General features: G+C 42.8%; 1 protein-coding gene across 7 annotated transcripts in view; it reads right to left on the minus strand.

Moving 5' to 3' along the window:
* The window catches only part of ATM (ATM serine/threonine kinase), a 129,762-nt gene that overhangs the window by 28,243 nt on the left and 81,911 nt on the right, over positions 1-19,608 (minus strand). For 6 of the 7 annotated variants that reach the window (XM_078432709.2, XM_078432710.2, XM_078432711.2 and 3 more), the window contains 9 exons: positions 17,845-18,000; positions 14,357-14,465; positions 11,647-11,735; positions 11,445-11,547; positions 10,593-10,741; positions 8,840-8,944; positions 7,493-7,612; positions 780-1,014; positions 118-285 (listed from right to left, as the gene is read on the minus strand). In XM_078432709.2, the coding sequence (XP_078288835.2) occupies positions 118-285; positions 780-1,014; positions 7,493-7,612; positions 8,840-8,944; positions 10,593-10,741; positions 11,445-11,547; positions 11,647-11,735; positions 14,357-14,465; positions 17,845-18,000 (1,234 nt within the window). The remainder of the gene's footprint in view (positions 1-117; positions 286-779; positions 1,015-7,492; positions 7,613-8,839; positions 8,945-10,592; positions 10,742-11,444; positions 11,548-11,646; positions 11,736-14,356; positions 14,466-17,844; positions 18,001-19,608) is intronic. The other variant, XM_078432712.2, reaches the window with a different exon arrangement.

Consider the following 19,608-nt stretch of genomic DNA (forward strand, 5'->3'; position numbering starts at 1 on the left):
CTCTATCTCAAAAATAAACAAACATTAAAAAAATTAAAAATATATCTATTTTAAAGCTCAGTGGTTGCTTTACAACAGTAAAATACTAATTCAGCCAATTAAAAAAAACCAGTAAACCTCTGCACCACTGGAGTCTAGCTTCTTGATCATCTGCTTGAGGACACTCAGGGCGAGACTCTGCTCGTTTCTTGCCCAAAATACTTGGGCCTCCTCCAGCTGCCACTCGGAGACTCCACGACCAGGTGGGTTGTACTGTTTAATGTGAAATATTGCCCGTTCGGGGAGCTGAAATGAAAACGACATATGGGAATAAATACCATTACTGTTACTACTGCTAGCACGAATCATGGAAGCAGTAACTCCCATCACTGACGACTGTTTGTCAGGACGGTCTCAAGTACATCTGTGCCTGCCTCCCTCAGCCCCGCATCCATCTGGTTCTCTCACAAATACATACATATAGATGTATACATAAGCACATGTACGAACACACGTGTGTGCATGCGTGCAGTATATAAGACCACTGAATTGTTATCAATATAGTCAGATAGGTATCTTCTCATTTCAGAACCATGAGACTGAGGCTTAGAGAAGTACCCTGTCCAAGGCTTGAACTCAGGTCTGATGCCAAAACGGGAAATCTTGAACAATTATCCTAAGCAATATTTTTACAGCAATCTGTTTCTCGGTGACGCTTCTGTTTTACTCGTGCTTTCCATTTTCTGGGTCATAAAAGAAAAAGTCATAGGGTGAGACGACATCATTTTAAATCTTATTACCTGAGTGTTCTTAAAAGTTCGGGCCAGTATAGAGAGTTCTACAAGGTGCGTGGTGAGAATATCCTTGAAACATTCTCTCTGGGAGTTTTCCATTTCCTTTTCCATCAAGATCTCCAAAATGACTGTGCGGAGAGCCATGATGGGCTCCTGAAAACTAAAGTCACTGTCTTTGAGAAGCTGGGAGTGTTTCCGCCACTTAGCGTAGACTTCGGAGGGCTGCCTACCGGGGACCGATCTGAAAGCAACATCACAGAAGCCACGTAAGCAAGAGAAATTGAAGGACAAAAATGCTACCACACAGCTTCTGCATTTAAGATAAAACACAAAGGAGTTTTGACAGTAATGACACGAGAGCTTAAAAAGGATACAAAGTAAGCACCAAAGTTTAGAAAACTACAAAACCAGCAGACTTGTGAGGGTCAGCACAGGGGCTACAGACGACGAATGTTTTTAAAGATTTTCTTAAAAATACTCTTAAAGCTCACAAAAAGCAGCATTTCTAAGTATATATTCTTCTGAAACGAGAACACCTTCATGAAGCTTGGTGTCAGAACGCCGACACCTCTAGTCCCGCTTCAACGTTCCCTGTGGCAAAAGGCGGCATGTGAGCAAGGAAAGGGAACAGATGTATTAATTTGTGCTGTGCCCAAGTGGGTGCAGGGGAGGACTCTATGCATAATTACAGCTGCTAAAGAAATCACAATTCAGGGGGAGAAATGCTGGTAGCCGGCAAAGGTCTCACTCCCCAACATTATTGATTAAAGGAAGAGAAAATGCATATTGTGTAATTAGTTTACATGAAAAGGATGCTTCCCACACGGTCACACTAAGCAATACCGTCCAATCCTTGAGGGCCACTGTACTGACAGGAATCAAGATGAAGAAGGGACAGTAAGAAGATGACAAGATGGTGACTAGGAAATGAAAGCTCCTTCAGGAAGCTTCCAGATGGGAGGGGCCAACATGGCAAAGAAGTAGGGGGATCCAAAGTTCCCTCCTCTGTGAAACAAAGCAGTGTTGAAACTAAAGGACTTTGAATTCTGAGAGTCCGGGAGGAAAAGAGACAGTCGCTTCCAGGGACCCACAGGGACAACCTGACTGCCGTAAATGCATGATTCTGAACTGGGAGAGATGAAACGAACGGAGGAGAGGGATCCCCTTCTGCAGAGACACAAAGGGAAGAGAAAGTGCAGCTGGGGAAGCATAGCACTGTATCTGGACAAGAGAAAAACCTCAAACCAGGACGGAGAAAAAGCCCATCTCTAACTGCAGGGCTTGCTCCGGACTGGGCCAGGACTGGGCCAGCTGTCCGGATCACGCGACTGGGCAGGAGGGGAGCCAGCCCCAGGCTCGGGGACTAGGTCGCGGGTGCAGTCCGCAGTAGGAGACAGCGATCCCCTCCCTGGAGTGCTGCGGGAAAGGGCAAAGCCTGCTGCGCCTGCCGGTCGGGGACCACATATCCGGCAGCAGGGAAGGGTGCTTCCCCAGTACCCGGGCGCAAGGAGCGGGAGTTTGAGTCCCAGCCAAGCCCCAGGCATGGGAGTCGGTGGAGCAGGACAAACCGCCTCGTCTGCGTTCTCATTTGTGTCCGTGGCACAGTGAGGACGGCTCGAACAGAGTGGTTTGGAACACCAGGTCTGTGAAGAAGAGACTGGGGGTTGCCATCACCACCAAGGGGGGACTTCAGCTAACAGACGGCAGGGCCCACAGCGGAGGCGGGACCCGCCTACACCAAACCACGCCCCTCCGCGCCGCGTGCTGTGTATCTACGGGAACAGGATTGGCGCTGAGGAACCGGACGCCCCCTCCTCCAGACCTGAGCTGCTGCATTGCCTGGATTAATTCTCGGATAATTCTAATTATAGACATATATTCTTCCTTCCTTTTCTTCTTTTTCTCTCTTCCCTCCTCTAGTCTGGTTACTCTGGTTGCTGCTTTGTTTAAGCAGACATATTTAATCCATTTTCTTGATACATGTTCCACACCTCCTTCTTAATTCTCCATTCTCTCTCTCTGGATTAAGCTGTATAGTTTCTCTGTCTGGATAACTTTATTTTCTTTTCTTTTTCCCCACTTCCTTCTTTATTTTCCCTTCTCTCTGGATTAAGCCATAGAGTTTCTCTGCCTGCTCAATTTTTATTTTTTCTTTCTCCCCGGCCCCTGTCATTTCTCTCTCCGAATGGGATAAGGCCTCTTCCAACAGCACTGCCTCCACCCTATGGTTTACTTGCAGCTGGTGTTTCTGTTTCTGGCTTTTCGTTTGTTCGCGTGTTTTTGTTTTCTGAGTTTTGTTTGTTTTCCTTTCCAGGGCTACTTGAATGAACAAAGCACACTTAGTGGAGGGTTCAAAACACCACTACGGTAGGGAGATTTAGAATTTAGAATAATAGTCATAATACTAATCACTGAAGGGCGCCTGAGTGGCTCAGTCGGTTGAGTGTCCGACTTCAGCTCAGGTTGTAATCTCACAGTTCGCGAGTTCGAGCCCCGCATCGGGCTCTGTGCTGACAGCTCAGGGCCTGGAGCCATACTTGTATCAGACAAACTAGATTTTAAACTAAAGACAGTAACAAGAGATGAAGAGGGGCATTATATAATAATTACGAGGTCTATCCATCAGGAAGAGCTAACAATTATAAATGTCTATGTGCCGAATATGGGAGCCCCCAAATACATAAAACAATTATTTACAAACATAAGCGATCTTATTGGTAAGAATTGCAGGGGACTTTAATACTCCACTTACAACAATGGAAAGATCATCTAGACAGAAAATCAATAAAGAAACAATGGCCCTGAATGATACACTGGACTAGATGGACTTGACAGATGTATTTAGACCTTTTCATCCAAAAACAGCAGAATATACCTTCTTCTCGAGTGCACATGTAACATTCTCCAACATAGATCACATACTGAGCCACAAAAAACCCTCAATAAATACAAAAGAATTGAGATCATACCATGCACACTTTCAGATCACAATGCTATGAAACTTGAAATCAACCACAGGAAAAAGTTTGGAAAACCTCCAAATGCATGGGGGTTAAAGAACATCCTACTAAAAAACAAATGGGTCAACCAGGCAATTAAAGAAGAAATTAAAAAATGTATGGAAACAAATGAAAATGAAAACACAACAATCCAAACCCTTTGGGATGCAGCAAAGGCAGTTCTAAGAGGGAAATACATTGCAATCCAGGCCTATCTCAAGAAACAAGAAAAATCCCAAATATGAAATCTAACAGCACACCTAAAGGAACTAGAAGCAGAACAGCAAAGAAACCCCATACCCAGCAGAAAAAAAGGAATAATAAAGATCAGAGCAGAAATAAATAATGTAGAATTCAAAAAAACAGAACAGATCAATGAAACTAAGAACTGGTTTTTTGAAAAAAATAAACAAAATTGATAAACCTCTAGCCAGGTTTCTCAAAAAAAGAGAGAGGACCCAAATAGATAAAATAACAAATGAAAATGGATATATCACAACCAATCCTTCAGAAATACAAGCAATTATCAGGGAATACTATGAAAAATTATATGCCAACAAACTGGACAACCTGGAAGAAATGGACAAATTCCTAGATACCCACACACTACCAAAACTCAAATGGGAAGAAATAGAAAATCTGAACAGACCCATAACTAGTGAAGAAATTGAAAGTTATCAAAAATCTCCCAACAAATAAGAGTCCTGGACCAGATGGCTAGTCCCAGGGAATTCTACCAGACATTTAAAGCAGAGTTAATACTTATCCTTCTCAAGCTGTTCCAAAAAACAGAAATGGAAGGAAAACTTCCAGATTCATTTTATGAAGCCAGCATTATCTTGATTCCTAAACCAGGCAGAGACCTCATAAAAAAGGAGAACTATAGGCCAATATCCCTGATGAACATGGATGCAAAAATTCTCAAGATACTAGCAAATCAAATTCAAGAGCATATACAAAGAATTATTCACCAGGATCAAGTGGGATTCATTCCTGGGCTGCAGGGCTGGTTCAATACTCACAAATCAATCAGTGTGATTCATCACATTAATAAAAGAAAGGATAAGAACAATATGATCCTGTCAATAGATGGAGAAAAAGCATTTGACAAAATACAACATCCTTTCTTAATAAAAACCCTCAAGAAAGTTGGGATAGAAGGAACATACTTAAACATCATAAAAGCCATATATGAAAGGCCCACAGCTAATATCATCCTCAACGGGGAAAAACGGAGAGCTTTCCCCCTGAGATCAGGAACACGACAGGGATGTCCACTCTCACCACTGTTGTTTCACATAGCACTGGAAGTCCTAGTATCAGCAGACAACAAAATGAAATAAAAGGCATCAAAATTGCCAAAGAAGGAAAACTTTTTTTTGCAGATGACATGATACTCTACAGGGAAAACCCGAAAGAGTCCACCAAAAGACTCCTAGAACTAATACATGAATTCAGCAAAGTTACAGGGTACAAAATCAATGTACAGAAATTGGTTGCATTTTTATACACCAATAATGAAGCAACGGAAAGAGAAATAAAGAAATGGATCCCATTTAAAATTGCACCAAGAAGCATAAAATATCTAGGAATAAATCTAACCAAAGATGTAAAAGACCTGTATGCTGAAAACCACAGAAAGCTTATGAAGGAAACTGAAGAAGACACAAAGAAATGGAAAAATATTCCATGCTCCTGGATTGGAAGAATAAATCTTGTTAAAATGTCAATACTACCCAAAGCAATCTACACATTCAATGCAATCCCAATCAAAATTGCACCAGCATTCTTCTCAAAGCTAGAACAAACAATCCTAACATTTGTATGGAGCCACAAAAGACCCCAAATAGCCAAAGTAATACTGAAGAAGAAAACCAAAGCAGGAGGCATCACAATCCCAGACTTTAGCCTCTACTACAAAGCTGCCATCATCAAGACAGTATGCTACTGGCACGAAAACAGACACATAGACCAGGGGAATAGAATAGAGAACCCAGAACTGGACCCATAAACGTATGCCCAACAAATATTTGGCAAAGCAGGAAAGAGTATCCAATGGAAAAAAGATAGTCTCTTCAGCAAATGGTGCTGGGAGAACTGGACAGCAACATGCAGAAGAATGAAACTAGACCACTTTCTTATACCATACACGAAAATAAAATGGATGAAAGACCTAAAGGTGAGACAGGAAACCATCAAAACCCTAGAGGAGAAAGCAGGCAACAACCTCTTTGACCTAAGCAGGAGCAATTTCTTACTTACTTGACACTTCCAAAGGCAAGGAGATTAAAAGCAAAAATGAACTACCGGGACCTCACCAAGATAAAAAGCTTCTGTACTGGAAAGGAAACAATCAAGAAAACTAAAAGGCAACCATGGAATGGGAAAAGATATCTGCAAATGACATATTGGATAAATGGCTAGTATCCAAAATCTATAAAGAACTCACCAAACTCCACACCCAAAAAACAAATAATCCAGTGAAGAAATGGGCAGAAGACCAGAATAGACACTTTTCCAATGAAGACATCCACATGGCCAACGGACACATGAAACAATGCTCAACGTCATTCATCTTCAGGGAAATATAAATCAAAGCCACACTGGGATACCACCTCACACTGGTCAGAGTGGCTAAAATGAACAAGTCAGGAAACTATAGATTCTGGCAAGGATGTGGAGAAATGGGAACCCTCTTGCACTGTTGATGGGAATGCAAACTGGTGCAGCCGCTCTGGAAAACTGTGTGGAGGTTCCGGAAAAAATTAAAAATAGATCTACCCTATGACCCAGCAGTAGCACTGCTAGGAATTTACCCCAGGGATACAGGAGTGCTGATGCATAGGGGCACTTGTACCCCAATGTTTATAGCAGCACTTTCAACAATAGCCAAACTACAGAAAGAGCCTAAATGTCCATCAACTGAGGAATGGATAAAGAGGATGCGGTTTATATATACAAGGAATACTCCTTGGCAATAAGAAAGAATGAAATCATGCCATTTGCAGCAACGTGGATGGAACTGGAAGGTATTATGCTGAGTGAAATACATCAGTCAGAGAAGGATAGATTATCATGTTTTCACTCATATGGGGATCTTGAGAAACTGAACAGACCGTGGGGGAAGGGAAGGGGAAAATATAAAATAGGTACAAACAGAGAGGGAGGGAGGCAAACCACAAGAGACTACTAAATACAGAGAAGAAACTAAGGGTGGATGGGGGGGTAGGAGAGAGGGAAAATGGGTGATGGGCACTGAGGAGGGCACTTATTGGGATGAGCACTGGGTGTTGTATGTAAGCCAATCTGACAATAAATTATATTCATTAAAAAAAAAAAAAGTATGCTTCTAGTACAGCATGGCAGCATAGACCTAAAACAACACCAATGCCAACACAGTGCTGAAGACAGAATGGCCGATCACGTGCTATGGCGAAAAAAACCATGGAAAAGCAATTTTACCTGGGGTAGGAAGGGGGAAAGCTGTGAATCAGCACAATGATGCTAAATTTTAAAAACCGGAATTTTTACAGTAAATATTTCTGAAAATGTTTCAGCGGTCAGCGCTCACCTCCCGTCTCAGTTCCCTGGTCAGCGCTCACCTCCTGTCTCAGTCCTCCGGTCAAGGCTCACCCTCTGTCTTAGTTCTCTGGTCAGGGCTCACTGCACACAGCAGACCTGCCCTCAGGGGAGAGGCACAGCATCTCGGGAACCACATACCTGGAGAAAAGCTCCCCGATGTTTTCGAGCTCTCCAATGGCCTGCAGCCTGCCGAGGGTGGGGTAGAGCGAGTACACGGACTCGAGGCTGCCCCTACACAGCTCCTCCACTTCTCTCAGCCTGGGGGCAAAAGACAAGACGCTTGGGACACGAAGAGGCTTGCAGAAAGATCAAAGTTCGAATCTGTGGATACAGAGTTGCTTTGCTGGCTGTGCTGTCGACCTCATGCTGTGGAGGCCCCAGCATCCTGCGGCAGAAACACCATCCTCGCACGGACCTGTACTGCAACCCGGCCCGAAGCCGCAGGCTGTCTAACCTGCACTCCCCTGCACCTAGGTTTCTTCGCTTTCAGAATTCTTCTGAACATTAGAGAATACACATAGAAAGAGCCTAACAAAATGGCCAGCACATAATAAGCACCAAAATAGCAGCAAATGTTTTTGTAACCAAATACAGGATTTAACAGGTCACTAACTACTGTTAAATAAATAGTATGTTACCTGTGTTTAACCTGTTATAGTTAAGTACCTTCTGGTGTATTACCTCATTGCGCCTCATAACAAGCCTAAGTACTGGTAAGTACTAACCACAGTCAGCACTTAACAAAAAGAACACCAGTGCTAAGAGGTAAATGCCATACAACTACCAACGGAGGCGAGGTTACAACTCTTGAGACACAGAGGCCCAGGAACGGGACAGAGGGGTGGGAATCTCGTTCTCGAGGGCTGTACATAAAGAGCTGATCTGGTCCCAAAGGGAATTTTTTTTTTTTTTTTAAGGAAAGAACAGATTTGAACCACATGAACAAGTAAAAAGATCTTATCAGAAAAAAAGAATGTAACAATTTATGTAAGCACCTAACATGAGCAAGCTCCTCCATCTAAAACAAAAAATAAAAAGGTACTATTATAGAGTGTGTGTGCGTGACACACACGTATTTGTGTGACAAATACGAATAGAGAATTCTCTCATATAAAACTGCTGAAACACAGAGAATGCCCTTCCAAGATACGGAAAACACCCACAGTTCCTATTAAAAACATTCCTGCAGAAGATACAACTCATCTGAGCACTTACTTCTCAGATGTACATAAGCTACAAAATTGTTACAGGATTTCGCCTCCCCCTTCTGCACTGTTTGAATCCCAACAGTGACTGGCATGATTTATTCCACAGCGAAGGTGTTGCCTGACAAGAGGGTGGGAATGACGAAGACACAACCTGACCAAAGCCACCAAGTCCTTACCCTTCAGCAGTGCAAATCCGCATGCTGAAATTACTCATCAAGTTTTCAGAAAAGCAGCCATGACACTAAATGTTAAAATACAGTAACTCTTTTTACAATACCTGGCATATTTGAGACTTTCATAAAATGTGGAGAATTCTCTATCTCTCAGAGACTGTAGAGCATTGTACACGGATTCATGGTAACTGGTTCCCTCCATTCCTTTACTGAGATAATTAAAACATAGAGAAAAAATATATTTAAAAACAAAAAGTCTTAAAATGTACAGGTATATACAATATAATTGCACCAAAAAAACAAAATTTGACAACTAAAATTAAGGCGTCTCCATTTCAAAGAATGCATTTCTAGAAATTCTGGCAAGAAATACAAAGAATCTTGTGGATCATTTAAATTATTCAAGCAGAAAAAAGTGTATTTCTCAGCTCTTGTGCCTGGTTCTAATTCTCACTTATTCAGCAAACACCGACTATGTGCCAGGGGGCACCAGGCTCCAAAGCCGGGGCAGAGCGGGGGGAAGGGGGTCCATGACTGGACAGGTCAGATAAGGTCGCCATTCCCATGGAGTTCATGTTGTGGTTCAGAGAAGATGGACAATAAATAAGCCAGACGCTGACAAGGAACGTGCAGAGAATTAAAACGGTAACAAAAGAGAAGGACCGGGTGGCAACTTGAGATGGATGGTCAGGGAATGTCTGAGACATGACACTGTCCTACTAGAATCTGCATGACGAGAAGCCACACCCGGGGCAACAGGGGCAACAGGCAGCAGATACATTCAAGGCCTTTACGTACCAACAGCCTGGTGTGCAGGAAGAACACAGAGAAAGCCCACGTGCCTGAAATACAGCAGGCAGCGGGAACAGTATACGGTGACTTAGAGAGGAAGCAAGAGTAAATGCTATAAAAATATGAAAGCGTATCTCTCTAATCATACGGCAATCTAACAGTCTGAAATCTGAAAGACACTCCAATTGATGAAATTTTTTTCTGTGAAGGCAATTAAACATACAATTAATATGGTTTCGTTTTTTGGTGCCTATGTCATCAAAAGACTTTTTACATAAATGAGAAATCTTTTCTAAGATCAGGTGTTTGGCTTTCCATTCGGAGCAAATGGTGATGTTACATACAGGGCTACAAACGGTATCTTCCCATGTTCCGGGATTAGCAGTATTTTTTCATGAAAGAAAATATCCCATCGCTAAAGATAAGCAGTCTTAGGAGTGCTGTCCAGCCATGATGGTGCTACCTGAATACCGCAGGGACTGGGAAGCGGAAAGGCTATACTTCTCTTTGGGTTCATAAACAATCAATGAGAAGATTCTCAGGAGAAAATACATTTTACATTTCTATTTTCAAGTATGTCTGGCAGCAGGCCGGGGGGGGGGGGGGGGGGCGGGGAGGGATGCCCTGATGGAATTAGAGGGTGTAACTCAACCCAGATACGTGAACTGCTTACTGCTGTCATGTTTAAGCCACTCGGGCATCTCTATAGCCTGCAGCATGTACAAAACACGAGAAACCCCCCAACTCTTGTTATGCTCACAGAGTAAGTTTAAAAACAGTTCGTTATAGGGGTGCCTGGGCGGCTCAGTCCGTTAAGCATCTGACTCCTGATTTTGAGTCAGGTCACAGTCTCACGGTTCATGAGTTCGAGCCCTGCGTCAGGCTCTGTACCATCAGCACGAAGCCTGCTTAAGATTCTCTCTCCTTTTCCTTGTCTCTCTGCCCCTCCCCTGCTTATGCACGCTCTCTCTTTCCCTTTCTCTCACTCAAAATAAATATATAAACTTAAAAAAGAATAAAAACAGCTCATCAGTTACAACCAGAAGAAAATGTCCAAGCTCTTACTTGGCAGAAACACAGTGGTCCCACTGCATATTCCTCCACGCTGCTTGGTAACAGAGCTCCTGCAGCTCTGCACTCCACTCTTTATTTTCAAGGTCTAATCCTTTTAAATAGACAGAAAGGATATGGCAGAGTCCCAAATTCTGCAGGGCCTAAGCAGGAGTTTAAAAAAAAAAAAAAAAAAAAGTAGTCAAAGATAACAAAACTAGCGAAAAAATAATGGCCAAACATGAAAAGTAGGGGCGCCTGGGGGGCTCAGTCGGTTCAGCAACCAGCTTCAGCTCAGGTCATGATCTCATGGCTTGTGAGTTCAAGCCCCTCACTGAACTCTCCACCCTCAGGAGCCTGCTTCAGATCCTCTGTCTCTCTCTCTCTCTGCCCCCTCCCATGCTTGCTCTCTCTCTCTCTCTCTCTCAAAAATAAACATTAAAAAACAACAAAACATGAGAAGTAACTTTCACAACACCATCACTGAAAATCCCCAAGTACCATTTAGTTTGCTCTCCCCGAAACACAAAGACAGAGACTGAAGCCCGGCTGAGGGGCGCCAGCCAGCAGCACAGATGACAGCCTCCGGACCACCTGACATACAGACTACGAGCAAGAGTTTACATGAGGCTTTCCACGGAAAGGATGTAATCCACGACCTGCCACGCTGCGTGCTAGTGAGAAATGTCTTCTGCTGGCTAACAAGACTGTGATCAACAAACCCACACCATCTTTCAGGTCAGCGACCCTCTGGGTTTTGACCCCAATGCCCGTGTCCAGAGTTTACGTGGCCGGCTGAAGACGCCACCCATGTACTGAAATCCCCTCACGCGACACGGGACTTCACCAGAGCAGAAGAGAACTCACCTGGATGATTCCTGCCTGGCGGGTGGATGAGGAGATTGCCGACTCAAGGTCATATGTCACCAGGGCTTTCCCCCACATGGCTTCATGCTCGTACGTTCGCAGCCTGTAATTACAGATTTCCAAGGTACCTCTGAGTTCTACCTGCGTGTGGCTCCTTCACAGACAGAATTACCATCCCGCCATCCAGAAGCACGGGTTTTACCTGGTAAGGGGCTGGAGCATCTTCCCCCCACCACAGCCGTACAGGCTATCTGGCTCTCCGATACTTCTATAGATTTCTAAGAGCAGATCCTAAAAACGGGGCAGCAACAAAAATTGGAGATGGGAAAAATACCGCTTTATGAATTCAACAAAATGGAAATTGTATCATTACCAACATGTCTCCCAACTACACATTATTGTCATAAACGTAAGAGATAGTGATATGGAAATGTATACCAAAGATGTGAATCGGCAACACAACGAACAGATCCCAGACAACAGAATGGCTCCCTGAAAAGAACTGATCACAATTTCATGCATTAAATAAGAAATCAACCCCAATTTATCAGGCTTTCAAACACATGCATAAGTAATCATTTAAATAAAAACAAAGAATCCTATCAACAGCTAAAAATGGACACAGGAAAATGACATCTGCAAAGTCTGACTCTTGGAAACTGAATGTAGTAAAAATAAAGGTCATGAACTTTTCTTTCAAAGAAAACTCAAAACTGAATTATGTTACAATTGGTAAAACACAGTAAGGATAAAGAAGCAGCTTGATGACTCCAATCTTTGTTGTAAAATGTACACAGAATGGATTCTGTTTAAAACCATCTCAGTAAAATAAAAATGAAAACAGAAAGACAACAGAAGATTGGAAAAACTAGAAACCTCTGCACAGAAAACCAATCAAGCAATTTTACTGCTTAATGGTGCTTGCTCTGGGAAATATTTACTAAATACAACTTCATGGATACTGGCATAAGTCTGTAATTCTAATTCTTTTTTTTTTTTGTTACTGTTTATTTATTCTTGATAGCACAAGTGTGAGTTGGGGAGGGGCAGAGAGAGAGGGGGAGACAGAATCCAAAGCAGGCTCCAGGCTCTGAGCCAACAACACAGAGCCCAACGCAGGGCTCAAACCCACGAACTGTAAGAACATGACCTGAGCTGAAGTCGGACACTCAACCGACTGAGCCTCCCAGGCGCCCCTGCAGTTTGAATTCTAATTAAACTGTTTCTATTCATGAACGTGAAATTGAGCCCTTGGTGCTGGAATGTTCAGTACCCAGCTTAGCGCAGTAGCCAGCCTAGCACAGAAAATACTGCAAAAACTCAGCAAAAGAGGGTAAAACTATCAAAAAGCACAAATGGAAAAGAGAAAGGAGAATGGGATCAACAGTAGAGAACATACAAGACGCCAGGAGAGGCTGATGGTGCTAAGGGTTAGTGAAACATCAGAGAAGATGCTGAAAGGAAGGCGACCCCCACGCTAGTAACACAAAGTTCACAGGGCCCACGAGCAAGTGCTGCTTCTGGGAGGAGGTTAGTCTTTCACAAGTCCAGCTGTTAAGGAAAAAGAGGCCAGAAAGGGTGACAGAAGAGAGAAATGACTTATTTTTTTTTTTAATATTTATTTATTTTTGAGAGAGAGAGAGAGAGAGAGAGAGAGAGACAGACAGAGACAGAGAGAGACAGAGAGTGAGCCGGACAGGGGCAGACAGGGAGACACAGAATCCAAAGCAGGCTCCAGGCTCTGAGCTGTCAGCAGAGAACCCGACGCAGGGCTTGAACCCACAGATTGCGAGATCATGACCTGCCGAAGTCGGATGCTTAACCAATTGAGCCAACCAGGCACCCCGGAAATGACTTTATTTTTAAGTAGGCTCCATGCCCAAAGTGGGGCCTGATCCCATGACCCTGAGATCAACAGTCACGAGCTCTACCAACTGAGCCAGCCACGCGCCCCTGCAGGGGAATGACTTGAACAGAAGCGTGACAACGTCTGGACACGTCCAGAGGGAGCAGAGCACAGTGAAGAGTAACTGCTCTGAGAAAGAACTCATAAACAACGAAGCACAGGAAGGACTGTGTTGACTAGAAGGAGAAAGTGTTTCTCCACTTTAACAACAGGAAAGGTTACACTGAGCGATGCAGGGGGATTTCGTGTTTGATGGGGTGATGTGCTGGGACTTCGTCTCTACCTCCCCGGTTTTCTTCGAGAAGCAGGAGGCAAGCTACAAGCAAAAGGGAAGAGACCAAGTGGAGAGGTAGAAACGGTCATTTCAGAGGACTGAGCCGACCAAAGAAATTCAGCGAGGATGGCCAACTTAGGAGTAGGCATGAAGAGATTTATAGAAGGGGTTCCTGGGGGGCTCAGTCGGTTAAGTGTCCAACTCTTTGTTTCAGCTCAGGTCACGACCTCATAGTTCATGGGATCGAGCCCTATGTTGGGCTCTGCACTGACGGTATGGAGCCTGTTTGGGATTCTCTCTCTTTCTCTAAATACATAAACATTAAAAAAAATTTATAGAAGGAATCGGCCCTGCGATGTGACATACAGTAAACAAGTAAACAAATGAATATATGATTACAAATGTTAAATTCTATAAAGAAAAAAAACAGGCTTCTGTGGCAGAAAAATCTGTATGAGACAGGTGGTTTTACTTCCAAGTGTCAGATGAAGGAACTCAAGGTTGGAAAGGGGGAGTGATCTGCACAAGATTTTACAAGCAGCAGGGTCAGGATCAGAACTCAACTCTGTCCACCCCGAGGCCTAACGTTCAAACCGTGAGCTTACGTACAGGACACTCAGCCCAAACAGTAACGTCAGTCTGAAAATCAAATGACGTCTCTAGCATCTCTATAATAAAATAATAATACAAAATAAATAGTATCACAAATAGTAAGATCTCTGTAATATTTACCTGTAAACTTATTCCAGTTTCTTCTTTACTTTTTTCACTCAAACTAGAAATCGTTGTATTTTGGCTTGCTTCTTCAAACATAAGGCTTCTGTTGGTCACAAGAGCACATCTTTTAATGAAAATATACTATTGTGAAGCTTACTAACACACACTATAGCCTTGAATGAGAAAAACTAACCAAGATCACAGATAAAACATAATGAACCATTCATACTTTAAAATGTAATATGACTCACACCTAGAATGGAAAAAATTTGTGAATATTAATTCTTCTCATGATTATCAAATATTAATGACAATCTCATAGACAGGAAGGCCATAAGTCAAACTGCGCTTATTTATAGGGCCAGGCCTGTTTAAAAATAAATGCTCTCCAATTTATAATGTTCTGTCAGGGGTTTTACCCGAAGTTCAACCTCATTAATAATCACGGGCACACAAGACCACACCGAGACACCACATAACAAGCGATAAATCGGTAAAAATTAGGAAGTGTGATAATACTAAGTGTTCACAAAGAGGGGCATGGGTGGGATCCACCCACCCAAGGTTATAAAACCACTAAGTGACAGGAAGAAGACAGAGATCTGGGTACCCCAAGGCCTCAGCTTTCAGCCCTGCACGTACATACACGATATTCAGTCCCATCAGTTAATTTCAACTCCCAAGTCATGTCAGCTATAAAGTTGGCGACAATAATTATCCCATGTATAAAATCAATAGTAACCTAAGTGGGAGTGCCTCTGTTATTACTTATCAATTGATTCCTGTTTGGCTCCCTCCTTCAAATGTAAGGCTTTCTACGGATCCACTCTCACAACTCCATTTCTGACAAGTATGCAAATGGCTGTGACCACTTTCAGAAACAATCTGGCACTATCTTGACAAGGCTGAACTTCTGCATCCCCTGCAGCCCAGTAGTTTTCCCCTTAGACACAGATCCTGAACCGGGGAAGGAGGAAACGAATCGTGGAGCACCGCCCCCCGCTGGGACACGCAGTGGCAGTGACAAAGTACTGACCACAGCAACACACGACATAGATAAATCTTACAAAGATACCGAATGGAAAAACAAGTTCTAGAAAAGCACACACATAATTTGTCATGAAGCTCAAAAATGAGGAAAACTAAACTATATTTATGTATTCATACTCCTAGGATAAAAACAGCACCTATAAGAATGAACACAAAACACGAGCTCACGTTCACCTCCCGGAGGGAAGACAGAGGGATGGGACAGAGGAGACTGCTGCCTGACAGAAGAGTAGCGACAACATCCAATTTATGTGTAGCTATTACATCTATTTTCCTTATTGGCAGGTCATGCAGAAGACAGTTTTCAGAGGAGAAATTTGGAGAGCAGGGGAGACAGTACTAGAGGTTGTAACTTTGTCCGTCTAAGGCTGTAATTAATCCAGGAAAAACAAAGCCGCCAGGACCTGGCAGACGCTGCCTCAAGTACCAGTGACACTCACATAACCGAGGTCGCGAATGAACATCTTTGGTCTAAATCTGTTTGAGGGAGTTTTACACTTCTTTCTGAAAAATTATGGACACTAGCTTTGAAATCTCGTATGTTCTCAGGAGCAAGTTAACAAACAAAACTTTATGGTACCTGACTGAGTCACTGAAGAAAACCAGCGTTCCCTACCCTCCGTCAAGCTCATCCCTCCGTCTGCCCTTCCTGTCCCATCAGGCACTTGGGGAAAAAATCAAAAATCAAAACCAAACTGTTAAAGCAAATTGCAAGCCTTCTCTGTCAAGGACTTGTTCCTAAAGTTAACCAAATCAAAATCCGGGCCTCCTGCTCGTTAAACAATTCTGCAAAAGTTTGCCAAAATCTATCCCATCACCTATCTACAAATTAAGGTGATTTTATTTACACTCATAGACGAGTGGTGCCTGGGTGGCTCAGTCTGTTAAGCGTCCGACTTCGGCTCAGGTCATGATCTCGCAGTTGTTGAGTTGGAGCCCCATGTCAGGCTGTGTGCTGACGGCTCAGAGCCCGGAGCCTGCTTCGGATTCTGTGCCTCCCTCTCCCTCTCAGCCCCTCCCCCACTCATGCTCGGTCTCTCAAAAATAAATGAACATTATACTACTAGACAAGTGTATTCACTCCCAATTAGAAGAAATACTAATTAGAAGGAAATACACAATGAAACCAATATACTGAAACACATTCAGATCATAATTACTACTGCCAAGTATGTAGACCCTGACTCAAATGTTAAGTCTCTAAGAATGGGCAATGATCCATTTCTTACTGATATTTAACGAACATAACTGTCTTCATACAGTCTATAGTGATGATGAACCAATTACATATTATACATAGTATCTACATATCATAGATTTTTGTTTTCATTTGAAAAGGAGAAACTAAATACCAAACCAAAGACTTAAGAAATCAGTCCAAGTAACTCATTTATTTATGTTTGGACGAGGATCTGAATTCTGGCTCCTGGTTTTCCACAGTCTAAAAATCACACTGTTTCCAGCTTAAGGACAGTCCAAGGTAGAAATCATTAAGTAGCAAGCATGAGAAATATAGCAACATATTATATCTTTGCCATTGCAATTCTGTAATAGCAGTGATTCTGTGGTGGGAGAATGAGGCTAAGAAGAAAAATAAACACTAGGCTACTTCAATTTTTTTTTTTTTTCAACGTTTTTTATTTATTTTTGGGAGAGAGAGAGACAGAGCATGAACGGGGGAGGGGCAGAGAGAGAGGGAGACACAGAATCGGAAACAGGCTCCAGGCTCCGAGCCATCAGCCCAGAGCCCGACGCGGGGCTCGAACTCACGGACCGCGAGATCGTGACCTGGCTGAAGTCGGACGCTTAACCGACTGCGCCACCCAGGCGCCCCAACACTAGGCTACTTCAAATGAGTAAGATCTCACGAGTGCAGCTGGGATAATACAGTGTGCATTCTCTACTCTTTAACCTCCTTGCTTTCTTGTTTTTCACTAAGATCTAGGACAACACCTATTCAACTCCTATTAGAATTCTAACTCAGAGGAAAAGTTAATTAAGTTGGTAGAAATACAGGTAGATAGCAAAGTAATGAAAGTAATTGAGTCACAGAAAGAAATCAGTACATTACTTTATAATAAACAAGGAAAATGGACCTTGAACAAGCTGGGGGATTAGTGGTAAAAGTAATTTCACTAAAATCAAGCAATCACTCAATCATCTGAAAACTATTTATTGATCACTTCTATTAAATTCCCAATGCTACCGCTATGGGGAACAGAGAGATGAATAAGGAGTTTGCTATCTAGAATTTATACAATTCTTAAGGAATAAACATCTGTTTTATTTCAGAGCAGAATTATTTATATCTTTTAAAATATTATTTCACTTTAATAGAAAACTTCTATCTAAAATGTCTTTTAAATGGGGGAATGGGAGCAAAATAAAATACATACCTTTACTGAAACAATGTCAACACTGATTTTAAAAGCCAAGTGTCTAAATTCCATTACCTTTTCTCCTGGTCATCTGTGCTTTTCTTATCTGCATAAATTTCTGCGTAGAGCAATGCTGTAAAGTGAGCAGCGCAAGACTGAGCCACCTTAGCAACCTCCAGGTAATTCAACTCCAGCCAGAAAGCATCATCAAAAACGGTTCCTAAGGAAGGTCTAAGGAAAAACTTAACATCAAATCATGTCCATTTCTTTAACTTCAATATCAAAAGAAGAGTATGCTGATATAGAACACAATGGTAGCAAGCGTTAAAAAGAAAATTAGATTCAAATAGCCAAAAACCGCATGTCCCCAACATACAGCTGTAAACATGTTAACATACTACGGCTGAAGAGCCCTATCTGACCCCTTTCGGATCACAAACCCCGTACGGAATCTGAGGAAAGCTACGGATCATCAGAGCTCATACAAATTTGGGGTTCACACCTACCTTCCATCAAGGGGTCTATGGACTCCAGGCTAAGGGTAGGCTGCACAGAATACCCAATAACACCTACAAAAATCTTTTTTAAAAAGTGGCCAATTTAATGGAAATACTGTTTCTTCAAAACACAAGTACATGTTTTTCCTAATGCAGTCCGTTTTCTCTTTGTTTTTTCGCCTAAGTTACTTAATAAAAACCTTCTGGGAGTAACAGTGGGTCACAATCGGAAGCAATCATCTATCTCTTTTAAAACCAGCATTATAAATGAAATGCGACAAGGTAGTGGGTAACAACACTGGTTTTAGGCCAGCATATGGCCTGGTTCAAGTCCGGTTGGACCACCCACTACAAGATATATCACCTTCAACAACTTCGATTCTGAAGGTTTAATTTTCTCATTTGTAAAACCGGGGAACAAGAGCCATCTTCCACGGAATTTGCAATGATTAAATAACACGTATCAGGCTGATGAATACAGCGCCTGTCACAGAGCTGACGCTTAACTGTAGCTACGGAGGGGCACCTGGGTGGCTCAGTCGGTTGAACGGGGAGCCTGCTTGGGATTTTCTCTCTCCCTCTCTCTCTGCTCCTCCCCTGCTCCCATTTGCCCTCTCTCTCCCCACCTGTGCCCCTCCCCCACTTGCACGTGCTCTCTCTCTAAAATAAAAAACAAAACCACCAAAAAACAAACCCTGTGGCTGAGGAACCTGAAGTTCAGAGATCACAAAGCTTCTAAGCACCAGAATCGGACATAAATTGAGGTCCTTTACACTCCTTTGTTCTGTTCATATTCTCTCAAGGAATCTTCCGTACAGCCTATTTAGAATGAAAACTAAATGTGAAGAATGTTTATCTCTTCCAAGGACTGGAATGTCAACACCACTCTACCTTGATGATGAATCTGCATTGAACGATTCAGAGGTGAAACGGACTCCCGGCCCCAAGAAATAACATGCTTCTGGCTACAGCTACAGCTTTTTATGGGCTTTCTCAGGAAAGGATCTCTACGCGACAATATAGCGTATCGGTAACTTTCTAATTGGAAACATACTGAAACCCTAACATTTCTAAGAGCGGTGCGGGATGGTATGCGGGGGACAAAGAGGAATTCATTTGAAAACGTAAAGGCATTTAGGGATTTTGCACTCCTCCCCTACTCTCCTTCCCACCCTTCGTCAACCACTGCCGCCACCAGCATACACGCACAGAAGACGCCACTTCCTACCTATCCAAGCTGCAGGCCTGATTTAACCAAAGTGCCACCTGAATATGGGTTATTTCAAGAAGATAGAAGCATCACACAAAGTACATACAGCACCTTGGAAAGAGCACCACCTCA

The sequence above is a fragment of the Panthera onca genome, chromosome D1, assembly GCF_046562875.1.
Source record: "Panthera onca isolate mPanOnc1 chromosome D1, mPanOnc1 haplotype 2, whole genome shotgun sequence".
NCBI lineage: Eukaryota > Metazoa > Chordata > Mammalia > Carnivora > Felidae > Panthera > Panthera onca.